Source organism: Hetaerina americana, unplaced genomic scaffold (assembly GCF_022747635.1).
Source record: "Hetaerina americana unplaced genomic scaffold, ioHetAmer1.1.p SCAF_36, whole genome shotgun sequence".
Lineage (NCBI taxonomy): Eukaryota > Metazoa > Arthropoda > Insecta > Odonata > Calopterygidae > Hetaerina > Hetaerina americana.
In genome coordinates, this window is record NW_027286941.1 from 4449231 (window position 1) to 4472057 (window position 22827).

Genomic DNA, 22827 nt, shown 5'->3' on the forward strand with positions numbered 1-22827 from the left:
AGAAAATATTTCATTCAAACGTAATTTTTTTGGAGAATTTAATTCATTTCTTTGAGTTGTTCTCCAAGGATAGGAATTGTTTCCTGTAGCGAATAAGATCGTGAATGACATTACTGTAAATTGGCGCTACTGCTGTATGTGAATAATGTTTTAAAATAAAATATAAATAAATTACCACCCCTGATTGATTTAAAAACATTACTATTTTGCCTCTTCAGAGCCCCGCGAGGCATTTGATAATTTTAAATTCAATTTCTTACGATCCGATGAATAAAATCTGAGGTGCAGGTAATTTGAGTGTCACCTAGTAAAACTAATATACGGATACTTTAGGGTTTCCCTAGCCCCCCTTCGCAATAGTAGTTTACTCGCATACACTGTTGAAAATTACTGAAAGTCGAAGAGACTCTCACGTGCAGCAAGGGGAGATTCCAGGTGAGATTTCCAGGAACAGGATCTTCTTTACAGCTATTGATCGTACGCGTTTACCTGGAAGTGACTCACAATTTTGGTGAGGAAAATCGACTTTTAAAATGGGCCATATTAGCTCTTAAGAACGACTTAGCTAACATCATTTAATTATAAGACTGGAATGAATTCCAGGAGGAGCAACGCCAGTGTTGGTGGTTAGGGTGACAGACACTAAACAAGCGTTTCTTATCTGTTGGATTCACCAGATATGTCTGGAGTACCTCCCATAAAATGGCGTCGACGCATGTTCACTCTGCACCGGAGCAGGGTCACGCATTACAAGACTCGACTGAAACCTTATCCGAGATGCAAAATTGATGGTATTGGCTAAAGGAGAAAATATCCTCCTGCCCTGTATTCCAAGAGTTCATAAAGATGATAAAATTCAATTAATGGATTCCCGAGAGCCGTTGAAGTTGACTATTCCATTCTCAAGTAATAAAACCGAGGGGTAAGAGAAGCGTAGATTTGAGGGTTTTATGTGGGGGTGGAGAAAAATGGAAAAAAATGAAATGGACGGAAAGGAAAATAAACCAATGAGTTCTAGGAGAGACTTATTTTTGGTGAAATTCGAAGAATGCGGGACGAGTGGTGGCAGGAGATACATACGTGCAATGACATGCTGGAAACGGTAACAGAGATGGGGAGGCGAAGTAGAGGGATGAAAAGAATGGGTATTATGGTTGGAATTATTGAAGATAGAAAGTGTACAGAGCTAAAGAATGGATTAGTATTGGGTTAAGGGTATTTAGTGCCGTGGTAGTTGGGACTTCACTCTTACGGTGAGGAGCGCCAGTCTCGAAGCGAATTCATAGTCGGACAACTGGAGGAAATAACGAGCAAACAAAGGAAAATATTTAGTCGATCACTTTCCCACACATTGAAAGGTGATAAGTCTGGGAAGTAGGTGAGCGTTTAGCCATTTGGGAATAAGAAGAATGCACACGGCCATTGAAGGGTCAAGTATTGGTCGCGCTAACACCACTTCAAATTGTTCTCAGAAAGCGAACTTATACCTTCTTTCATGTAGTGTTAAATATGAGAATGAAAATTACACAAGCGTTTGCTTTCACACAATTGTTTGGGAATTTTAAATTTATCGTCGACACTGATAAAGCAATTTCAGGATTCCTTCCTAAATTTGTCGGCCAGTTTCGTCGTAATAATAAGTATCACGGTTCTCATACGCCACCTCAACTCTATAATTCCATCCAAATGGGCTAATTTGTGTTTTGTGCGTGGGATATAATCTTCTCCGCATTTGTGGAATTGTAAAATGGCACTCGATAATTTTAGACCTAATATATAGACAATTTTAGACCCAATATATTCAAATAGACATAGAATAATCTAAATGCCTTGTTTATTTACTGGAAATTTTTTATAATTTTTTTGACAAATGTTTTTGTTTGTACATAGTGCACCCTAGAGAGGACGAAAATGTAGATTCGCTGCAGTCAAACGTGTGAACGTACTAGCTATGTCCATAGCGGCGAAAGGGTTTACCATTCCTCTAATTTTCGACACAGTCACCATTTTGGTTAATGTATTTTGTAGGCACTGGGCTCTGGCTTTGTATGCCTATTTAATATCAGCTCACCGCCATATCATTAAGAAAGCATTGGACCCTATCTTTCACTTCTCAATGCTCAATTTGTTTATTTTTCTTAAAATTTTTCGGCTAAGCCGGCTTCGCCGAACAAATGTTTAAAAACAAAATGAAATGCGAATATTTACAGGAAACCCGAAATAATTTTGGTCACATGTCAGAGAAATGAGATAAAAACGTTGAACTGTTCCAACTCCCATTGCTTCCCTCAACAACGGCGACGACAGGGAAGATACCAGTAATTAGCGATTAATTTATTTAGCACCGATATCATGCAAAATCCTAGAACATGTTATTGTCATTAATATGGCATCGTAGATAGTAATTGCCTCTCTCGACAAAAGAAACATAACTCTACAGCTGTGAGTGCCAGTTTAGGAAAAGCAGAATCTCAGAATTGGGTCTTTTTATTCACAATATCAGAAATTGGTGTAAGTGGATGCTGTGTTTGTAGATTTCAAGACAGCCTTCGGCAAGTTCACTCACGCGAAATGAGTACATAATATAACTTGTTGGTATTGACGAGAATGCGCCCATTTGGATTAGTGACATCCGTAATCGACAACCACAAACATATTTACCTCAACCACCGAAATATTTCAAATTAAAAATTAAATATTCCTGATTTAGTCAAGCACTCCAAGTATCGTATGGTATATAAATGTGTGTGTATACATATAAATACGAGGGGGGACCCAACAGGAATGTTGTTATAGATTCTTTAGTTCTCAATATTTTTACATTAAATTTTGTTCACCTTCGAAGTATTCCCCATTGACCACAATGCACTTCCCCAAACGATGCTTCCATTGTTCGAAACATTTCTGAAATTCATTTATCGGGATGTCCTTTACGCCTTCTAGCGATTTTTGTTTTACCTCCACCCCAGTGTCAAAACGCTTTCTTTTCATGTCCTTTTTGAGTCTGGGGAACCAAAAGAAGTCACAGGGAGCTAAATGCAGTGAGTAGGGGGGTGGACAATCACTCCCCACCGCAGCCCAATTCCCTTTACTTTTGGGTCCCCCCTCGTATATATCAATAATGTATATGAAGTTAGCACTAGCGAACGAAAACAAAACCACACAAAAAAAGAAAAAAACCCACAAGTTTTCGAATTTTCGGTGGTCAAGCTACCTTTCTTGAGGAAGATAAGGAAAGAACTGAGAAGGTTGTAACAGAAGTAGCCGGAGACGCTGGATGGAAGGGGAAGGTAGGGAAACTAAAGTGGGGAAAAAATTATTTCCATTTTAACAATGAATTCTTCAAACAAGTTGAAGGATTAGCCATGGGGTCCCCGTTATCACCACTGCTTGCTTACCTGTACATGGACGATTTTGAAAGTAAAATATTCAGCAGCCCCTCAATTTGTACCAAGAATATTCACTGCTGGTTTCGATATGTAGACGATACATTTGCTATATGAACAGGCACTGATAGTCAGTCAGAAAAGTTTATGAACCTAAATTCCCAATGCGAAAGTATCAATTTCACTTGTGAGAAAGAATTTAATAATCAAATAAAATTTTTAGATATCACAGTGTCGAGAAAGGGACGGGACTTTGAATTTGCAATTTTTCGGAAAAGTACCACCTCAAACCACATTATCCCCTCCAAGTCCCGCCATCACATATCGCGTAAGCTTTCCACTTTTCATTTCCTTCTAAACAGACTGTTGGCCATTCCTCTTTCCAAAAGTAATTTTGTTAAAGAACTCAAAACGATTAAAGGTTTAGCAATGAAAAATGGCTGCAAAGTAAATTTAATTGACAAAATACTGCAAATAAAATGTTCCTCCAAAGCATACAATCTTTTGTTCAAACCAATTAATTTGGAGGAAATAGGTTACAAATGGTGCAAACTCCCGTATTATGGATTGATTTCACAAAGGTTCGCCAACCTTTTTCCTAGGGAGAAATTTCGAATAGCTTTTTACAATACGAATAACTAAAAATCATTCTTGAATACTACAAAAGATAAAATATTTCCACTAAATAAAAGTGGCGTTTATAAGTTAACTTGTGGGGACTGTAGTGCTATATATATATAGGTCAAACGGGGAGATCATTAAAAACACGGGCGGAGGAACACAGGAATGTTTCAGGAATTGTGACCTCAAGCAATCACACTTCGCCAAGCATCTATGGGAAGAAAATCATGGGAGTGATTTCAACCCGGAACTCTAACACCAGATGGAAAAAGGAATGGGGATGGGCCAGTGGGAAGAGCTCGAAATCAGGAAGAATTTAAAAACTGATCATTTGGTTAACGATTTATTGTTTGAATACCTTTCCCCAATCCTGGAAGTACCCCTTTCCTTCACAGATGGACCCGACAAACCCCCCACCCCACTGTAAACCAACAATCACCTTTCCTGACGCTTAACACCCCTATCCCCCCTCCCCATCAACGCCAATCGCAACCCCATTTTCTTTCCCCTACTTCTCCCCCCTCTCTCACCCACCCCTCCTCTCCCTCATGAATGGTATATAAATGGACTGCGACTTGATTAATTTGTACCTGATGATGAGGCTTGAGCGTTGAAACTAGTTGTACGTGAATAAAGGACAGTGGAAGAATACATTGTATTCTTCATTCAATTAAGGTCTATCTCTTTCAGACATGGCCCTCCCCTCCCCACCCACGCAACCTCCATTTCTATATCTTTCCGAAGATCCATTAACATGGCAATCCCGGTCGTCCGACTTCATCCTCCTGTAACTTCCCGACGGAAAGAATCTCTGCATTTGTAGACCACTGCCTGCAGCCTATAGTCCACTCCCTACCGCCAGTCATAAATATTCGTGCAATTTCCTGGAAAGGCTAAAATCAACCTCCCTCCCTCCAGATACCGCGATTACCATGGTTACCGTTGATTCCACATCCATTTCCCACTCAGAACGTCTCTCCGCTTTCCAATGCTACCTCTCCCAACGCCCTAAGCCACGCATACCCAGCACTGAATTTCTCCTTAGCCTTTCCGACTTAATCCTCACCCGTAATTTCTTCTCCTTTAAAATAAAATTCTACTTGCAGATCAAAGTTTGTGCCATGGACAGCAGGTTCAGCCCTTCCTATGCAAACCTCTTTCTTGGTCTCGCTGAGAAAAAAATTCTGATAAAATCACCCCTGAAGCCTCTATTGTGGCTCAGATATATCGATGATATTTGCCTTCCCTGGCCACATGATACTGGTTACCTGAAAACGTTCATTTCCGACACCAATGCTTCGTCCTCTGTCTCCTTCAATTTTACTGTTTCCTCCTCCCAAATCGCCTTTCTAGATGTGAATGTATCATTAATAGGCAAAAAATTCGACACCTCTGTACATATAAAACCGACCAACAAACAATACTTTATTAATGCTTATTATAACAGTTGCCACCCATATCACACCATATGCTCCATTCCTTATTCCCTTTCCCTAAAATGACACAGAAGCTGCAATCACCTCGATGAATTCCTCTCAAATCTACACCATTCCCACCTCCAACGAGGTTATCCAGAATCCCTCATAAACAAAAGAATCCGAAGACATGCTTACACTCCCAAAACTTCCTCCACCGCTGAAACCCACCCTTTTTCGAATTGTTCCACATACTTCCCTGGCCTAGAGTCTCTGAGATCAATCCTCTACCCTGTCCTCAATAACCATAGATCCACCACCAAACTTTTTCCCCAATGCCCCACCGTTACTTGCAAACGCCCCGCCAACTTATGAAATCTCCTCAAATCAGCCAATCCACTCCTTAAATCCCCACCCCGTCCCAAAGCCACTCTCATGCCCTTCAATAAACCTAGACGCAAAACATGTCCTATTTTCAAAGCCCGAACCACATCCCTCTCCTACCCGCTTTTTAACCCTCTTCCACCAATTTCCTACTCATCATGTACTTCCAGCAATATAGTTTACCTTCTGAAGTGCCAACTATATCCCGCCTTTTATATTGGACAATGTACCACACCCCTAAATATTAGAATCAATAACAACCGGGCTTCATGCAATAATTCTTCCCTGATTGGGATGCTCCCAATCCCAAAACACGCCTCCGAACACAACTCTGCCTTTGTTAAATACTATTGTGTCTCTATTTTAGCATCCCTCCCACCCTCAACTCAAAATTAAAACAATAGAGCAGGTGGCCCCTCAATTTGTACCAAGAATATCTACTGTTGGTTTCGATATGTAGACGATATATTTGCTATATGGACAGGCACTGATAGTCAGTTAGAAAAGTTATTTAATTAACATGAATTTCCACAAAGTTGAGCCGGGAACAATTGAAGAGATAGACCTTCATTGGGCCCGTTTGGAGCGAGAAATTCAATGAGTTCCTCCTCAAGTGCGGGATTTGGGTCTTTGCCGGTAGGAAGAGGTATCAGAGAGTTGCGAGTTAACCTCCCTTATACAATCTATTCTTTTTAAAACCACACCACACAGTCCAAACCTAACTTCTCTTTTGAACAAGGGCCTCTCATTCACCCCCAGAGTAAACCACGTGACAATCCTCGCGGACGTATTGCATTTTGGCCGGTATCTCCGGAGGAAGGTATTTTGGAATTCGCAACCGTTACCCCGGCAAATATCCAGACCCATTCACGACGCCCTACGTAAATTCAATCCTGTTTCTTTCCAAGAACCAATCCCTCAAATCATCCGGTGGAAATTTTTATAAACCTTCTTCGGTCCAGAATTTCCAAACCGTCTTTCTTCAAGTCACTAAATCCTCAACCCAACCTGTCTCCCACGGAATCCTCAGAATCAATTAGATCAATTAATAACACAAATATTATCATTACTTCCGCAGACAAAGGCTCAACGCTGGTTGCCTGAAGTGGGTCAGCCATGGGTCTGGATTGCGGTAGGCAGAGGTCCGTAGAACTAGTGTCTTAAGAGCCTACTGCCTGCGGTGGTAGGGGATGTGTCAGTGGAAAAGAGAGGGTATCAAAGTAGGAAATGGATAAGAGAGAGGTTGAGAACGGGAGAGCGGGAAACATACTAAAGGTCGTTAATAATTTCATAATCTGTTTGTACACAATATAAAATCTCGATTTACTCGAGAGCGTCTAGCTGAGGACATTTCCTTTACAGATGCAAAATTTCTTGGGCAAAATCGCTATCATGACTGTTATCCACGAGGTGCTTAGCATTATGATGTTAGTTTTAGGTCAGATGTAAGCTTTATGGGTTCAACCCACAATATTTCCCTTTTGAAATCATTAATGCATTTGAATGAATTTTCAGTGAAACCGAAAGGAAGCTGCTAGTGTTAATGATCATCACATCAATTTTGTGGTCATTCCTCTCATAACACATTTTACTTACCATTTTAAAGATATCAAACCTGCGAGTCTTTGTTAGCTCAATTTATAGGTGCTGACTTTTTGATATTCCGTAATAATTTGTAAGAGTGCAAATAAGTCTAACTTTGTAAAGATTAATAATGTTGGACAGTTAGAGAATGAACATCGAAACTGAGATGAATTATGCTGTAATTTGTAAGCATCAGAACAATAGCATTTATTAATAAGTTTTATTTTAGTAAATGTATGATACATCAAAAGACTTTGAGAGATAGTGTGAGCATTTAAGGGCATGGTACGTACAGAGGCACTCCTTCTATCTTTATTATCTCTAACTTTCGCCAAACCCCTAAGCTCAGCAGCCCAATGATTGATGATTCCACTACTTACCTTATTTTCCGGGTCATAAGACGCACTGTAGTTTTACAGGTCAGAATTCATGAAAAATAATATGTTCAGACAGAAAAGATAAATTATTTTGATGCCCAGCTCCAGGTCAACAAATTCAGGCCCAGTAAATTTATAAAAGATAACATGGAACCTAGATGGTACAACGCGGATTTTAGAAAGGCATTGCGACATCAAAGGCTATGTCATGCCAAGATGAAAAATATAACGAATGATATCCCTATCTAGGGCGATTGCCAAGAAGAAATTTTGGAAAGCATTAAAAGAATTCAAATGAAACGATTCACAGATAATTTGAAATAGAATCTGAAAGCATTTTGGCCATACATAAGAGAGGTTTAGGGAAATAAGTCAATGGTTGATTCACTCAAAACTGATAAAGGCAGAAGAGTAACCAGCAGTTTGGAAAAGATTTATGTAATAAATTTCTTCTTTCAAAGTGTCTTCACCAATGAATAACCGAATGCCTCGGATTGCTTACCAAATCGACCAACCTATGCTCAAAATTGAAATCTCATATAATGAAATAGAACGTTTGCTGAAAAATATTAAGCCTAATAAATCCTCCAGGCCTGATGAAGTACCCACTCGTATATTTGAGGAACAAGTGTCGGAAATTGCACCATATCTAGAAGACAAATTTAAGTAATCGCTGGTAAATCACAAGGCTCCCGGAGATTAGAAAAAGCCTAACATAACATCAATATTCAAAAACGGAAACAAAGAGGAACCCAACAATTATGGGCCTATTTCCCTCACATCCATTTCATATAAGGTCATGGAACATATAGCTGCTAATTCAATCGTGAGACACCTTGACAACCACGAGTTATTGATGCAAAATCAGCAGATTCCAAAAGTGAACATCCTGCAAGACAAAACTTCCACTTTTTGTTCATGTTAATCTTATTCAAGACAGATCAATGTCCCAGTGGACGGGGTTTTTCTTGATTTTTAAAAGGCTTATTTTTAATAGTATCTTTTTACTGCTGGGAGACCAGTGAATTAGCATCAATAATACAAGACCAATTATGAGTCAGGAATTCTCTATGACTTAGATACAATAATGATCAAACATAAAATGAATAATACATTCATTTATAAGCCAACAAATTGAGAAATATTTTCTTACCAAACCAATATAAAAATCATTTCTATGGCAAAGAATTCAATCAATCCCTGAAAATGAATCACAAGGAAAGGAACATCAATGAAAAAAATGACTCTCAAATGGATAAAAACAATGAAAATATTATATTACAACAAAAAAGAGGTTCCAGCTTATTACAAGCTCATAAAGGCTCGGAACTCATATTTACATCAAGTTTTCTTTCCCCGCATTATTTTTTTTTTCATTTTTAATAGTTTCATTAAATATACAATATTTATCAGATATTGGAATTATAAGCATAGCAAAGACTAAAGAAGGATATCCCAATAATATGAAGTCTTATCCATATATAATGGATAGGAATTATTCCCACTGAAGATGAGATAGTGGAAATATAGGCGGGAAAAGGTAGAAAACGTCCATTACATCATGAAACACTTCGAATATTGCAGCATTTTACATTTTCTATTCCACTTCTCAGACTCGGCCTCTGCAAACACTGAGGTAGAGTCCTTCACTTGAGGCTGATACACATGGCCTCCCATTTAAAAGCCATCTGTATATTGGATAAATATACACATCACAAGGGGCAGGAGAAAATTATTGAGGGGTGAGAAAAAGGTGGCAGGGAGGGAGGTAATGGGGCTCTCACAAGAGCAAAGCTAACACGCTTTGAGGGCACCGTCCTCAGTAGTCATGTCTTTCAATCAGCACATACAAAAAATACTGGTGTACATTTACAAGCCTTTCTACACCCAAATTTAAGAACAACTGTGATGAGGCAAGTGGGATTAAAGTCACAAAACAAAATCCCACAATAACCTTTCGTAATGAAGCTAAATAAGGCAAAGATGGCATGAGTGAAACTCAAAAATGATTTAAGCAACAAATTCAGCGGCTTAGATTAATAAACACCTACAATAACTGTTTGGTACAATCACATAATAAAAAAATAAGCTATATAAATGACTATTGCATTTACCAAACACTTTTATAGATATCCATATGGTGCTGTTGACCTCGGTTAACTCACAAGGCTCATAAGCTTGGATAGAGTCAATTCCCCTCTAATAACTGTCACTGCATTTATGGAATAACACATATCAAATAAATTTATTTTACAAACAATCACTGCCACTAGACAAAACAGCCTACTATGCAATGTTAGATATTTACAGTGTGGTCACAGGAAGAGGATTTGACCACAAAATTATTCTTGAAAAGAAAAGTGAACCTAACATTGAATGCATAAGTCCACAATCAAAAATTAAATCTATGATTGATATTTTAATATTATTACAAGAATTTGATTTGACCACAGGAATAAAAAAATATATAGGGCAAGCAGTAAAATATAGAATAAATAAAAAATCAACAATAAAAACATCAATTAAAATCAGTTAAATTCAATGAAATTTTTTAACTGCAGTTTTCCTAATCAAATGGAAGTCAATTAATTTTATAATGCAAAATTCTTAGCTGTGGAATGCAAAGATAAAATATTCTGGGGGATAATTTTTAAAGGTTTTCTGTAAATTGTACACATGCATGAACAAATGTTGTCCAGGAAAATTCAAGGTATAGGAGCACATACCACAGACATTACATTAAAAGTCATTTTAACTCTCCCCAGAAAGCCTCCTTCAAGCTAAAGATGTCTCCCATCGACCAAATTTGTACATCCAGACTAAGAAAGACAAAAATTGTTGCAGGTGGATAAATTAAAATGATGATAAACCTAGTAAAAAATTACTAAAGGAAAATGGCTAACATGAAGATATACTTTGATGAAATCTGATCAAGAATGTGCCATTATTGATGTCATCAACGAGAAGTTATAATCGGCATGACAAATTAACTTTTTCACACCTAAACAAGGAATATGCAATAATTCAATGATAAAATCCCAAAATTTTGATTTTCAATCCCCGATGTTTCCTTAATCTTAATGATAACCACATTTTCTTTTTCTTTCAAGAAAACTGATGGCACATTCATCAATTGATATGTTTTTACATTAACGTGCAATTATACATTATAAAACTGCTTAAAGTTTAAAAAAACTCATTGAATTCAAATACGATAATTTCAATTAACACCCACAATTTAGCTCTATAGCAGTATGTCAACAAAGGGTACCTTAAAAACAATATCTTTTTAATAAAAATATAATCCTGACTGCGTACACACAGAAAATCATAGTTCTAACAGGACAATAAAAACCAATTGAAAGGCAGCCCCTGATCAAGGTAAGACGGACGGCATCAAGGTATCTCTGCCTTTGCTGCAATTTCATTGACCACACACTCATTATCTTATGTTTCATTTGCTTTGATATCAGCTGAGATTCAATGGGTATGGTTTCTGAAGAGGATGTGTTTCATGATGACTGGGAGTAAAAATGTTTAGTTTTACAGAGGATAGTGACAACTGAGAACGTGTATTCATGGCAAAATGAATACTTCGAACCTATTGCATTGAATACATCATCAGATGCACAAACAATGAACTAATGCGCCTCAGTCACTCGTTTGCATTTTGCTCCCTGGGGATGACCCTAGACAAAACTGTAGTTGATGATCAAAAGAATAATTTGTCTAGCTTAACAAAGGATTTGGATGCAATGAACTTCATCAAGACCTCACAGCTCTTTCATTCTTATTATTGCTTGTAAACAGCAATATTACATCAAAAACACATTCACTGTCATGGTCCACTCAATCCAAGCTCTGCATAAGGCATTTTTTATCCCAGTCAGCTATTTAGCTTTCATTTGGTAATGTTAGGTCACAAATATTTTATTGCATAAATTACTTCAATATTGATTAAAACTTTCCGGTGCTAAACATTAATAAATTAAATGAGCACTTTTTGGGGACTTCAGGGGCAACTTATTAATTAGCTGAGCAAATTTTGTAAAATATAGTATGTTTTCATTATTTCAACTAATAACCACAATGGTTTTTGGCTTCTAACGGCCTTGACCTAAAATTGTAAATCAATTGGACATCACTGTTCAATAACCCTATGGAGTGCTTGAGAAAACTAATTAATGGCAGTCTTTTGAGAACTATTTTCTCTTTTCACATCACAGGATTTGACACACCTCACACCTCTCAATTTGTCAATGTGTTGACTCAAAGTGCTTATATGTCCTTAGTCACTTCCAATGCCAGCTCACGGACAGAAATTGTGCTTGGAATCATACCTTTAAAATTATACTTTTCTATTTTTGAGAAAATTGAAGTGAGAGAAAAGTTTCAGTAAATCTTCAAGCTGCATGTTATTTTGGAGAAAACTTATAAGGTTTTCTCAAAGATTTCTCGGAATAGGCAAATTCAACTTGTATCTGTTCTTGACTACAATGAATAGGACAATTAACTGATGTTTAATGAACATATCCACCATGAAGATTGTAGAGCAATTGCAAACCTCTCTTCATTTTTCTGATTGTAGCTAATGCCTGCCTCAAGCTATATACAACTGAATTACAGATGTTTTGGAGCATTCCAAGTATGTAACTCCCTTTTTTTTCTTCATTTGCTAAGCAGAGCAAATACCAATCTGTCCTTTACAAGACATCACTACCATTATTTTCAAATACATTGAAAAATCAACTCATTTTTCACAACCACTTAGACAACCTCTGGCAACTCACCCATCAACTACAAGAGATGAGTACTGTTGTTTCAACTGCCAATGGGTCGCGCCCCTATTTAGAACCTCATGCAGATATGAGTGACCCCGCATGACAGGCTAAAAGTACGGGCATACATGTATCGTTTGGCAAGAAACTTCCTTCATTCATTTACACTAATCTTATCCCATCGAGTAACAAAGGGCTTTCCAAAATGACTTACACATAAATAAGATTTCTTTTGGACATAGTGAAATATGGATCCACACAAAACCAACGACTAATTTTCCAATCACAACTCCATTTTCAAGACAAAAAATTTGACTGATCTCACCTCACTTGATGTTCCAACACACAAAATCTCACACTTGAGGTCCTCTCTGATTAGGAGGAATTATTTTTCGTGGGCAGGATTTCCCTGCTTTGATTTTACACCCTAAGGGAAGGGTTGGACACTGGCAGCTAGTCCTCCAAAACCTAATGCTGCGATGGCCTGACCCTTCCCCAACCAAACATGTGCCGAAGGAAGTCTACCAGCGCCCGTACTGCAGTCCAAGCCGTACGTCGCTGCATTGTGCCTCAAGGCATTGGAGGTGGCACTGGGGGTTGCTGGGATTGCTGATGATCAGGGAATAGTGTTGTTACTATGTACGAGGTGGGCACAAACCCTTCTTCCTCCCTCTCATCGTCATCCTCATCATCGTCATCATCGAACTCATCATCCTCCTCCCCATCCCCCCCATTGTGTCTCCTCCGACCCCTTGCCCGTCTCCTCCCACCACCACTGCCAATATGTGAAGGCCCCTGGCGACGCACCCTCGTCCAGCCATCTCCCTGGTCCAGTTCCACGACCCAGAGCTCCTCACCTTCACCCATTGGAATGGATCCTTCACTTGTGGCTGGGGAGGAAAGAAATTCATTAGTTATTGTTATGCATTAGCCTATATCTCACTTTTATTCATCTTAAGATAGGTTTGCTTGGGTAACCCAAATAAAGGGACTCGGATAGAAAATAAAAATTTAGAAACGCACTAAGTTGCCTGATTTTTCATGAAGAATAGAGCATCACAAATTGAAGTTGACCCTGTTGAACACATCTAGACTTTACTTCTGTGGAGTTATTGAAGGTGGTCACTTGGTTAACCTGTTTATGCATTCTCCTTACATTCCCCAAAAATGCATTAAATGACTTTTTGTGGGTCTATTGTAATGTTTTATTGTGATTACATGCCAATTAGGATGACATAAATGAGAGAAATATACACACACCCATGACTCATACCTCATAGCTCTATTTGAATTCAATACTTTCACTCATATTTTTCATAAAATTGCATATACTACCTTGATCAAAAAGTTCCCGGAATAACCACCGTGTGCCGCTCCCATCGTTCCGATTTGAGTTCTGTTTTTTTTGTTAAATTGGTACATCTGTTGTTGATATTCCCTTTAAATCTTAGTGTCATAACTTGACATTTGCAAAAGTTACGTAGCCAAGAGTACATCTATCTCTGTGTGTGTTGGCTTGTATTAAATTTTGCGTAAAAAACGGATTTAGTGGCGCACGGACGTTGGAAATGTTGGAAAAGTGTTTCGGCAACGATTCTCTAAAAAAAACGGTCGTTTACCAGTGGCACGAGCGGTTCAGAAGTGGTCGTGAGTCAATCGAAGATGATGAACGCAGTGGCAGACCATCGACATCGAAAGTCGGTGAAAAAATTGATAAAGTAAAAGAAATGTTGGTCAATAACCGCAAATTAACCATCAGAGAAATAGCGGAGGACTTGAACATTGCCTATGGATCCGCCCAAGACATTGTGGTTAATGATTTGGGTTTCCGTCGTGTAGCAGCAAAGTTGGTGCCAAAATACCTCAATTTCATGCAAAAAAGAGACCGTGTTGACGTCGCAAAAGACATGATTTGCGAGGCTGAATCCGATCCCACATTCATCAAAAGGATCATTACTGGAGACGAGACGTGGGTTTATGAGTACGACACGCAATCCAGACATCAGGCAAGTGAATGGCGTTCACCAAATGAGCCGAGACCAAAAAAACCACGTCGTTTTCAGTCCAAAAAGAAGGCAATGCTGACGGTTTTCATGGATTACAACGGTGTAGTGCATCATGAATTTTTGCCAGAAGGCCAGACAGTAAACAAAGAGTATTATTTGGGCGTTATGAGACGTTTGCGTGAAGCAATTCGCCGAAAGAGACCAGAAATGTGGGCAGAAAACTCGTGGATTTTGCACCATGATAACGCACCGTCGCACAGTGCTATCATTATTCGTAATTTTTTGACGAAAAATGCAACAAATACCATCCAACAGCCACCGAATTCACCTGATTTGGCTCCCTGTGACTTCTTTCTGTTCAATCGAGTTAAAAAACCATTACGGGGAACGCGTTTTAGCAGCCGAGAGGAAGTAATGGAAAAATCGCAGGAAGCACTGATGGACATACCGAAAACCGAATATAAAAAATGTTTCGAGGATTGGATCAAGCACTGGCATAAGTGTGTTGCAGTCGATGGGGATTACTTTGAAGGGGACAATATAGATTTAGATGAATAAACTTGTATTTTTAATTTTCTGAATAAATTCCGGGAAATTTTTGATCAAGGTAGTACATGCATGTGTGAATCCATTTGGATATTTGGGCTTAGGAAAATGTTCTTTATTCTACTTCTTATCTTTGGGTATTAGCATATAGTTCTATATCCAATGTATTACCAGCCACTTATGAAAATTTTGATACACTAACAAAAACAATTAGCATACATAGATGCATCTTTACAATGCTATTAACACACATCAAATTAGGAACTCAATTCTAATCCAATGTTATTAAGCCCTAGATTAATTTCATTTATTGATACTAATTATTGTATTTATTAAAAATTAAATTTTTACATTGCCTTGCTAGTGATTTTCTACCATAATCTATTGCTCTTTACTGAAACTACACATGGAAGGTAAGGGAAACCCTAAAATGGCTTTACCAGAAGCTTTAAGACTAGCCTTCTTTTGTCTGGCAATGAATAATAAGAGGAATTTTCAGGAAACAAAGAACCATAGGTGGAATGTATTGCAGAAATTACAGCAAGCAAAATAAATACTACTACAGATAATTTAAATTGGCTGCAAAGCTATATTATGATTTTTAAGGTACTAGAAATTAAAGTCATTTTTATTAAAACATCATTTCACAAAAATGTGTATCAATCCAAATTAACTACCACAACCTAGTTGGGATCTCAGCCAATAAACAATATGTAATGGAATACATTTAAATATCAAAGCTTAAATGTAAGCACGAGCGATTAAGAAATCAACTTTTTATGGCCATATTTATGTTTGAATTTAAATGTTAACCAATAATTTCATCGACAATGCTAGGCATAATGTTCATGTTCAGGGTCTCCACTCATTTTCTAACTTCCATTTCCAACTTTTCCTAATGAATATACTATACTTTTTTGTTTGTTTTCTCCACTGTTTGGAATCTGATTAGCTACATATTTTGTGAACCATCCCTCATCACTGTATGTACGTCATGGTTTTTCTTCAGATGGCACTATGCAACAATACTGAGGTGCACAACATGGTTTTGGTTTTTGCTATTGCCTGGATGTGCAATGACCTATGCATGACACAAACTGGTCTCTCAACTGAAAAAAATATCATTCTCTTTACAAATTCTCAATTTGCATATCATATGCCCAAATCCTATAGAAAATTAAGCCCTTGTCCTGATATTTTAAAGAATTTTTTAAGAAAATGAGTAATTTTTGACCTTTTCCTGAATGAGTGGCCATAAAGAAACGGCTTAGGATGATTGATTCCTTCCTTCCTGATTGATAAGGCACACTACAGCTTTCAACCTGGATCATTTATCATAAAAACCAGTGAATACAAAGGGAGAAGCTCCCTCTTATATAATTTCATCACTCAGTGATAGTGAATCCTCACCCAAAAGAGTGGACATCTCCTTTGAGATGAATGATTTTAACACTAGTACATCTTACATCAATGTATCTAGCTAATTAGATCTATGCCAAACTTTCGAATCAATATCTTTACCTGATGCATTGTAAATCAGAACTTCATATATATATGATAGTCCAAATAAAGTCTGGTAGTTAACACAAAGAATCTCACCTTCAAAAGGATACAAAGCCCGACATGTCCCAAGAGGGGGTAATGCTTCCTCTATTCCATTATCAGTGCCATCATAGTAATATTCACCACCATTGTTGCCTCCTAACCTATCCTCCCCTTCAGATCCAGGTAAACTTGTGTGAGATGTTCCAAGTCCAGACTCTGGGCTGTGGGAGGACCTGCGAATGGTGGAGAGGATGATTGGGTGGGGAAGGATGTGTTTAAAGGCAAATGAAAAGGTAAGCAAGGGTTAAATGTAAGGTAAAGTAATTAGGAGGGTTTTTCGGATGAGAGGGAATGAATGGTAAATGGATCAAGGGGCAGGGAAAAGAAAGGCAGAAGAGTGAGATAATAATGATCAAAACTGAAACAAGCAATAGAAATGAAGTAACACTAATAAAACTGAAAAAAACTACGACTAGAAATAAAAAAGCAAGTTGTGATATGATATTTCATTGTAACTGTAAGTCCCTGGTAAATAAGAAAATTATGAAAGGAGAACAATAAGATGAAAATTAAAACTAATAATTTCAATTCAAATAACTTATGAAGGGCCCTTTTTTTATATTTTGAACATCACTAAATTTTATGATGTATATGCCAAACGAAAAACCTACAGCCTAACATATTGAGAGTTAAATCTGCCCAAGCACCATGGTTCTCAATTTCAGTAAAACAACATCTAACAATGAAGAAAAACCACATAGGATAAAAATGGAATACAGCATAAGTTTTACACTCAGGGATAATGGAATTTTTATACAGCATCTGAAAACATTAATTTATGCTTTTTTTCATAATTTATCAATTACTGGCTAAAATTAGTGCTAGAAAAAATATAAGTTGATGGCACATTGCTCCTAATCCTCATTTGTGGATAAATCAAATGAAGTGCACACAATAGAATGGAAACCTGATAGCACTGTGCTGATATTTTATATTAAAACTGAATGTTTGCAATGGCTCTAATATATCGATCCTTAACTTGGAATGAGTCTACATGGTTTTCAAGGCAATGAATTCTAAGTAATTATGAATCAAATAACATTTCGAAAATCAAATTTATTCTTTGTATATAGATAGTCAAATCTGTAATTTACCTTTTGATTGGGACTATCGAAATAAACTGAGCTGGGGGAAAATTGTTTTGAAAGTAATCAGATGTTGAAAAATGGCTTACTACACAGATGAGATGACAAAATAATGGATTGAAACACCAATCATTTGTTTAGCCAGAGATTTAGACACCATATTTAAAAGAAAAATAGTCTTCAATATAAAATTTTAAGAGCAACTGCTCCTAGAAACATGAAATTTAGATAGACAAATAAACTAACATCACTTCATCAAGAAAATCATCTTTATCACTGACATATACAAAGTAGGTGTGGTTAGTTTCCAAAATCTCTGAGTATCTCAAACACTAACTCTTCAATTCACTGACTATTTGATGTTTTTAAAATAGAGTCAACCACAACTTAATCTGAAAAGTTGTCGGCTTCTGGATGTTGTTTTGGTAGTAGTATTATCATACCAAACTTACTACTCTATGTGAACGTTAAAAGCAAAACCTGAAGACTGAAATAGCTGAGGGGTGAGGAATAGAGAAGTATAATGGACATGAGAATATTTGCAGCCATCATTGATGAGATAATTAACCCACAAAAACCTTACCCATGTAAAGGAAGAGGTGTTCCTGGTGCTGATTGTTTGCTTGCTTGACTTGAAAGGAGTTGGTGCGATGCCCCTGGGCTAGCCACACTCTGGCTGACTCCTGGATGCATGGCTGCAGGATTTGAAACACTTGAGTCAGAAGCACTTCGACTGAGGGAATCTTCTGAGCCTGAGTGACCATTCAAGGCAGGAGAATTTGGCCCAGGTGGTCCCTGCTAAAAGGAGTTGATAAAAACATGAGAAATTACACATTCTCATTAATCTATTTATACTTTTTATATCACAAGTTTAAAATAATGCTGTTTCAAATGGAAGTACCGTATTTCCCCATCGATAATGTGCACATTATCTATACAAAAATGTGCATATGATCGAAAAAATGACGATGAGCGTTATGTAATGAAAATTGAAAAAATCAAAACATAGATGTATTTTTGCACACACACATCCGATGTAGACATATTTTTACACACACTATAAATAATTTTTACATGCATATATATATATGTATATACAGATGTGCAGCATCTTGACACATTCAAGATAACTATGAAGCCCTGGACGCACGGTATCTAAACAAATTCATGATAACTACAAAGTTCTGGGTGGGCACTATACATTAGGTGTGCGTTATCGATGGGAAAATACGGTGAATGCTTTCATTCTATGGCACAGTAAGAAAAGGTTTTTTTCCAAAGGAACAGATTTTTATCAACAAACATGCACTTTAATATAATCCTAATAAACATATTGGCTTCAAGGAATAATCATAATTATTTGTAAAAAGATTAACAATTGTTTTTCTGACAACTGGAGGAGGATGAAAGAGAAAGACATCCCAATAATATTTATTGTCTCATTCATGTAGAATGAAAGCAACAGAATTTTTTACACATTCATTAATTCTGACCTACTTGGCCAAACCAAACACATTTTAATGAGTCATAATTAACCTAGATTTTAATGAATTCCTGTCATACATATATCCTACAAAAATATGGCCTGTATCTTTTAACTAGAAACTGAGTAGGGTTACGCGACTGTGATTACTTAACAGAGACGAAATATAAAAACTGCAATGCAATAATTTCAGAGCATAAAAATCATTTGCCTTGACTGGGATTCAAACCCAGATTCCTCACACTTTAGTGGATGACTCTCTTAAGAAAGTTACTGTCACAGCATATCCCGCAGTTACCCAGAATTAAAAAAATTTGCATACAGAAAGCAAAGCACCCTAGATATAGGTAATGAATTGTGAACTATAGGCATAATAGAGTTTACCAAACCATGCAATCCTTCATAAGAAAAATTTGCTACAATACAACTTCAACTTATGCATAGATGAGGAAGGCAACGGGAAACCACCTCAAACCTGTTTGGTAGATTTCAAAAAAGCGTTCGATAGAGTGAATTGAGAAAAACTAATGAGTATGTTGCAGAAAATAGGAATAGATTGGAGGGAAAGGAGGCTAATCCGCAACCTGTACATGTCTCAGACTGCTCAGGTGCAGGTGGGAAACGGGGAGTCCGGATGGGCAGTGTTAGGAAGGGGTGTAAGGCAGGGTTGCCCCGTTGCTGTTCAACCTGTATGCAGAGGAAATGATTAAAGAGGCATGGGAAGAACTGGAGGTACGAATGAAAGTGGGCAGGGAATTCGTAAAATCAGTTAGGTTTGCTGATGGCCAAGCTTTAGTTTGTCAGTCAGCCAAGGGGCTGCAAGCATTGCTGAGTGAATTGGAAATTCAGTGCGACAGGTATGGGATGGGAATCAATATTAATAAAACAAAGGTTATGCGATTTTCTACAAAGAAAAAGGCTAAGCTAAACATTAAAATAGGAGGGCAAAAACTAGAGCAGGTAGAACAGTTCACGCATTTCGGAAGTGTTTTGGATCAACACGGTCAAAGTAGTAGGGACGTAAGGAGAAGAATTGCGCTAGGCAAAGAGGCTTTCACAAGGAGGAGGGAATTGATGAGAGGGATGTTGAGTAAGGATGTTAAGAAAAGACTCGTAAAAAAGTTGATGTGGAGCGTAGCTATATACGGCACGGAAACGTGGTCATTGAAGCAGGAGGATAGACGTAGATTGGAGGCTTTTGAAATGTGGGTGTGGAGAAGGATGGAGAAGGTGAAATGGACAGAGAAGAAAACAAATGAGGAAGTACTTAGTATGGTGGGTGAGGACAGGGGTTTGTTGAGAGAAATCCTATGGAGGCAGGAAAAGTGGATGAAGGGGGTTTTGAGCGGCAGCGGAATGTTGAAGACTGTAATTGAGGGAAGAATGTTAGGCAAACGAGGAAAGGGAAGGAACAGGATAGGGATGTTGGACGGGATGAAAGGAAGAAAGTACTCAGAGCTGAAGAGGGACCTGATGTAGAGTAGGATGTTGTGTTTTGCTAGGGGTCACAAATTATTTAATTAGTAATTATGTCCATCCAAAAACCTACCTTAACCGGTAGATTACCTAATAATAATAAATAATAATTATGCATTGAATTTGCTTGGGTGCAGGAAAAATTCCTTACTTGATGCTTTCGTCGATTTGCATGCACAGGTGCTGCAGGACCTGGCTGGGCACCCATTAAGCGTGGTGAGCCATTGCTTCCATTGGCTCCAACAGGAACTGGAACTCCTTCCAAATCTGCCAAGTATCCTTGGTATTTATGCAACTCTTGCCGAAGTTTATCTAACCGGTTACCACTCTCATGAAGTTGTCCTTCCACAGACATCGGGTCACCCATGGCAGGATTTGACTCATAGACACCTTTCATTTTCATTAATGCATCCCTGTGGAATATTTTAATAATTTTAAATCAAAATGTCCTGCCTCTTGTACTAAAAGCCATATTCAATGGTGTTATGATTCATCAATTTCAAAAACATGTAAATGTAGTATAAATGTATAATGCAGACAGAATAAATAGAAAAATGCCATGTATCTACCCATGATAACCTTTAGCGTAGGAGTTAATTGAATACACCTTGCTCATTACTTTTAAACTGAAATATGTCTTCTGTTTTTAGTGAACATGTGGTTATACAACATTTATTTACTAAGGCATTTTGATAGATTTTATACATGCTCTTTCAAAATACTTTTCGTGTCCTCTTATGCATTTAAACTTGGTTTTTTCATTCAACTATGAACATCTTTTTGTAAGCTAGGTCAATGGAACCGTACAAATCAATGTAAAACAAAATTGCATAGAAGCCATTAATTGGCAAGTCCAATATATTTACCTGGCAGCAGTTTCCTGTTGCAATTTGGCTGCAATTTCGTCTATCCTTTGCTGTATCTTCTTCTTCCTTTGATTAGGTGGCAAGTCTCCAAAATCCTCCTTTGCTTCCCCCAATGTAGAGAGATTGTTCTGGGGACAAATTAATACAATGAGAAAATGCTCAGATATATTTTAGTAGAGTTTGTAAAAATTTCCATAATATATTAAAAGGATCAAAAGAAAAGATTTACTTTGAAAGTAAATGCATGACAGTACAATTTCCAGTTCAAATATTATCTTCTAATCCAGCAGAAATAAAACTCCATATTTGATGAAAATAATAAATTGATAATTAAATCTATTCAAAGTCCTATTATATGGCCTCTATGGAAAAGGATTTTTTTTCATTATTCTGAAGAGTCTCAAGTAAGATATTTGATATAATAAATATTATTTCTCTGAAGGCTTCACATTATTATAAGAAAAAACATATTAGTGCTCTAAAATAATTTAAAAAGAACATGTGAAAGATTAAATATTATCTGAATTACTGTCTCTTTTCAGAGTAAACAAATAAAACAAATGAGATTTTTACACACCTCTCAGAGAGCCAAAGTTACTTCCAATTGCATTAATTAATGGATAACTCAAAAGAAATCACAAAACTAGAGGGTTGAAACACAATTGAAAATATTTGTTCAAGTATTTAGTAACACAAATTATTTTAGTTTTTACAACAAAACATATTCTATACATTTCAAAATGAAATACTAAATCTATTTAGCAGATATTGCCACACAAACAAAACTATTAATGGTTGAAAAACAATGGCAATAGAAGAAAGCATCTGCAACAATAATATAGTCTACCAGTTATAAAAGCATGCCCTTTTTGACAAATATTACAGCTCACATGCATAATGCAAGCAGGTAAATAGTAGAAATACGCATATGACATTTACCAAAAGCATCTGAAAATCTCATCTTCATCAAAAAACACTAGAGGGATTAAAAGCCACGACTAGCCATGTTCACTTCCAATTGTGTATAAAATTATAGTTAATGGAATAAAATCATTATTGAAGAATCATAAAGGATGTCAAGTGTCTTTTTTTAAGAACAAATATGCAATAAAACATCTTATAATCATTGATGTGATAGAAAATACTGCCAACTGGCACATTCTATCATGGAAATGTAGCCGCTACATACACTTATTTTGCTTATGATAAGCTCTG

At 37.1% G+C, this 22827-nt stretch overlaps 1 protein-coding gene across 6 annotated transcripts in view; it reads right to left on the bottom strand.

Annotated features, from left to right (window-relative positions):
- Positions 1-9023: 9023 nt before the first annotated feature.
- The window catches only part of Cip4 (formin-binding protein 1-like Cip4), a 221661-nt gene continuing 207857 nt past the window's right edge, over positions 9024-22827 (bottom strand). For 3 of the 6 annotated variants that reach the window (XM_071589328.1, XM_071589325.1, XM_071589324.1), the window contains 5 exons: positions 21613-21740; positions 20898-21159; positions 18371-18585; positions 16697-16875; positions 9024-13435 (listed from right to left, as the gene is read on the bottom strand). In XM_071589328.1, coding sequence (XP_071445429.1) covers positions 13116-13435; positions 16697-16875; positions 18371-18585; positions 20898-21159; positions 21613-21740 — 1104 coding nt within the window. In that variant the 3' untranslated portion in view covers positions 9024-13115. The remainder of the gene's footprint in view (positions 13436-16696; positions 16876-18370; positions 18586-20897; positions 21160-21612; positions 21741-22827) is intronic. The other 3 variants (XM_071589329.1, XM_071589326.1, XM_071589327.1) reach the window with 3 other exon arrangements.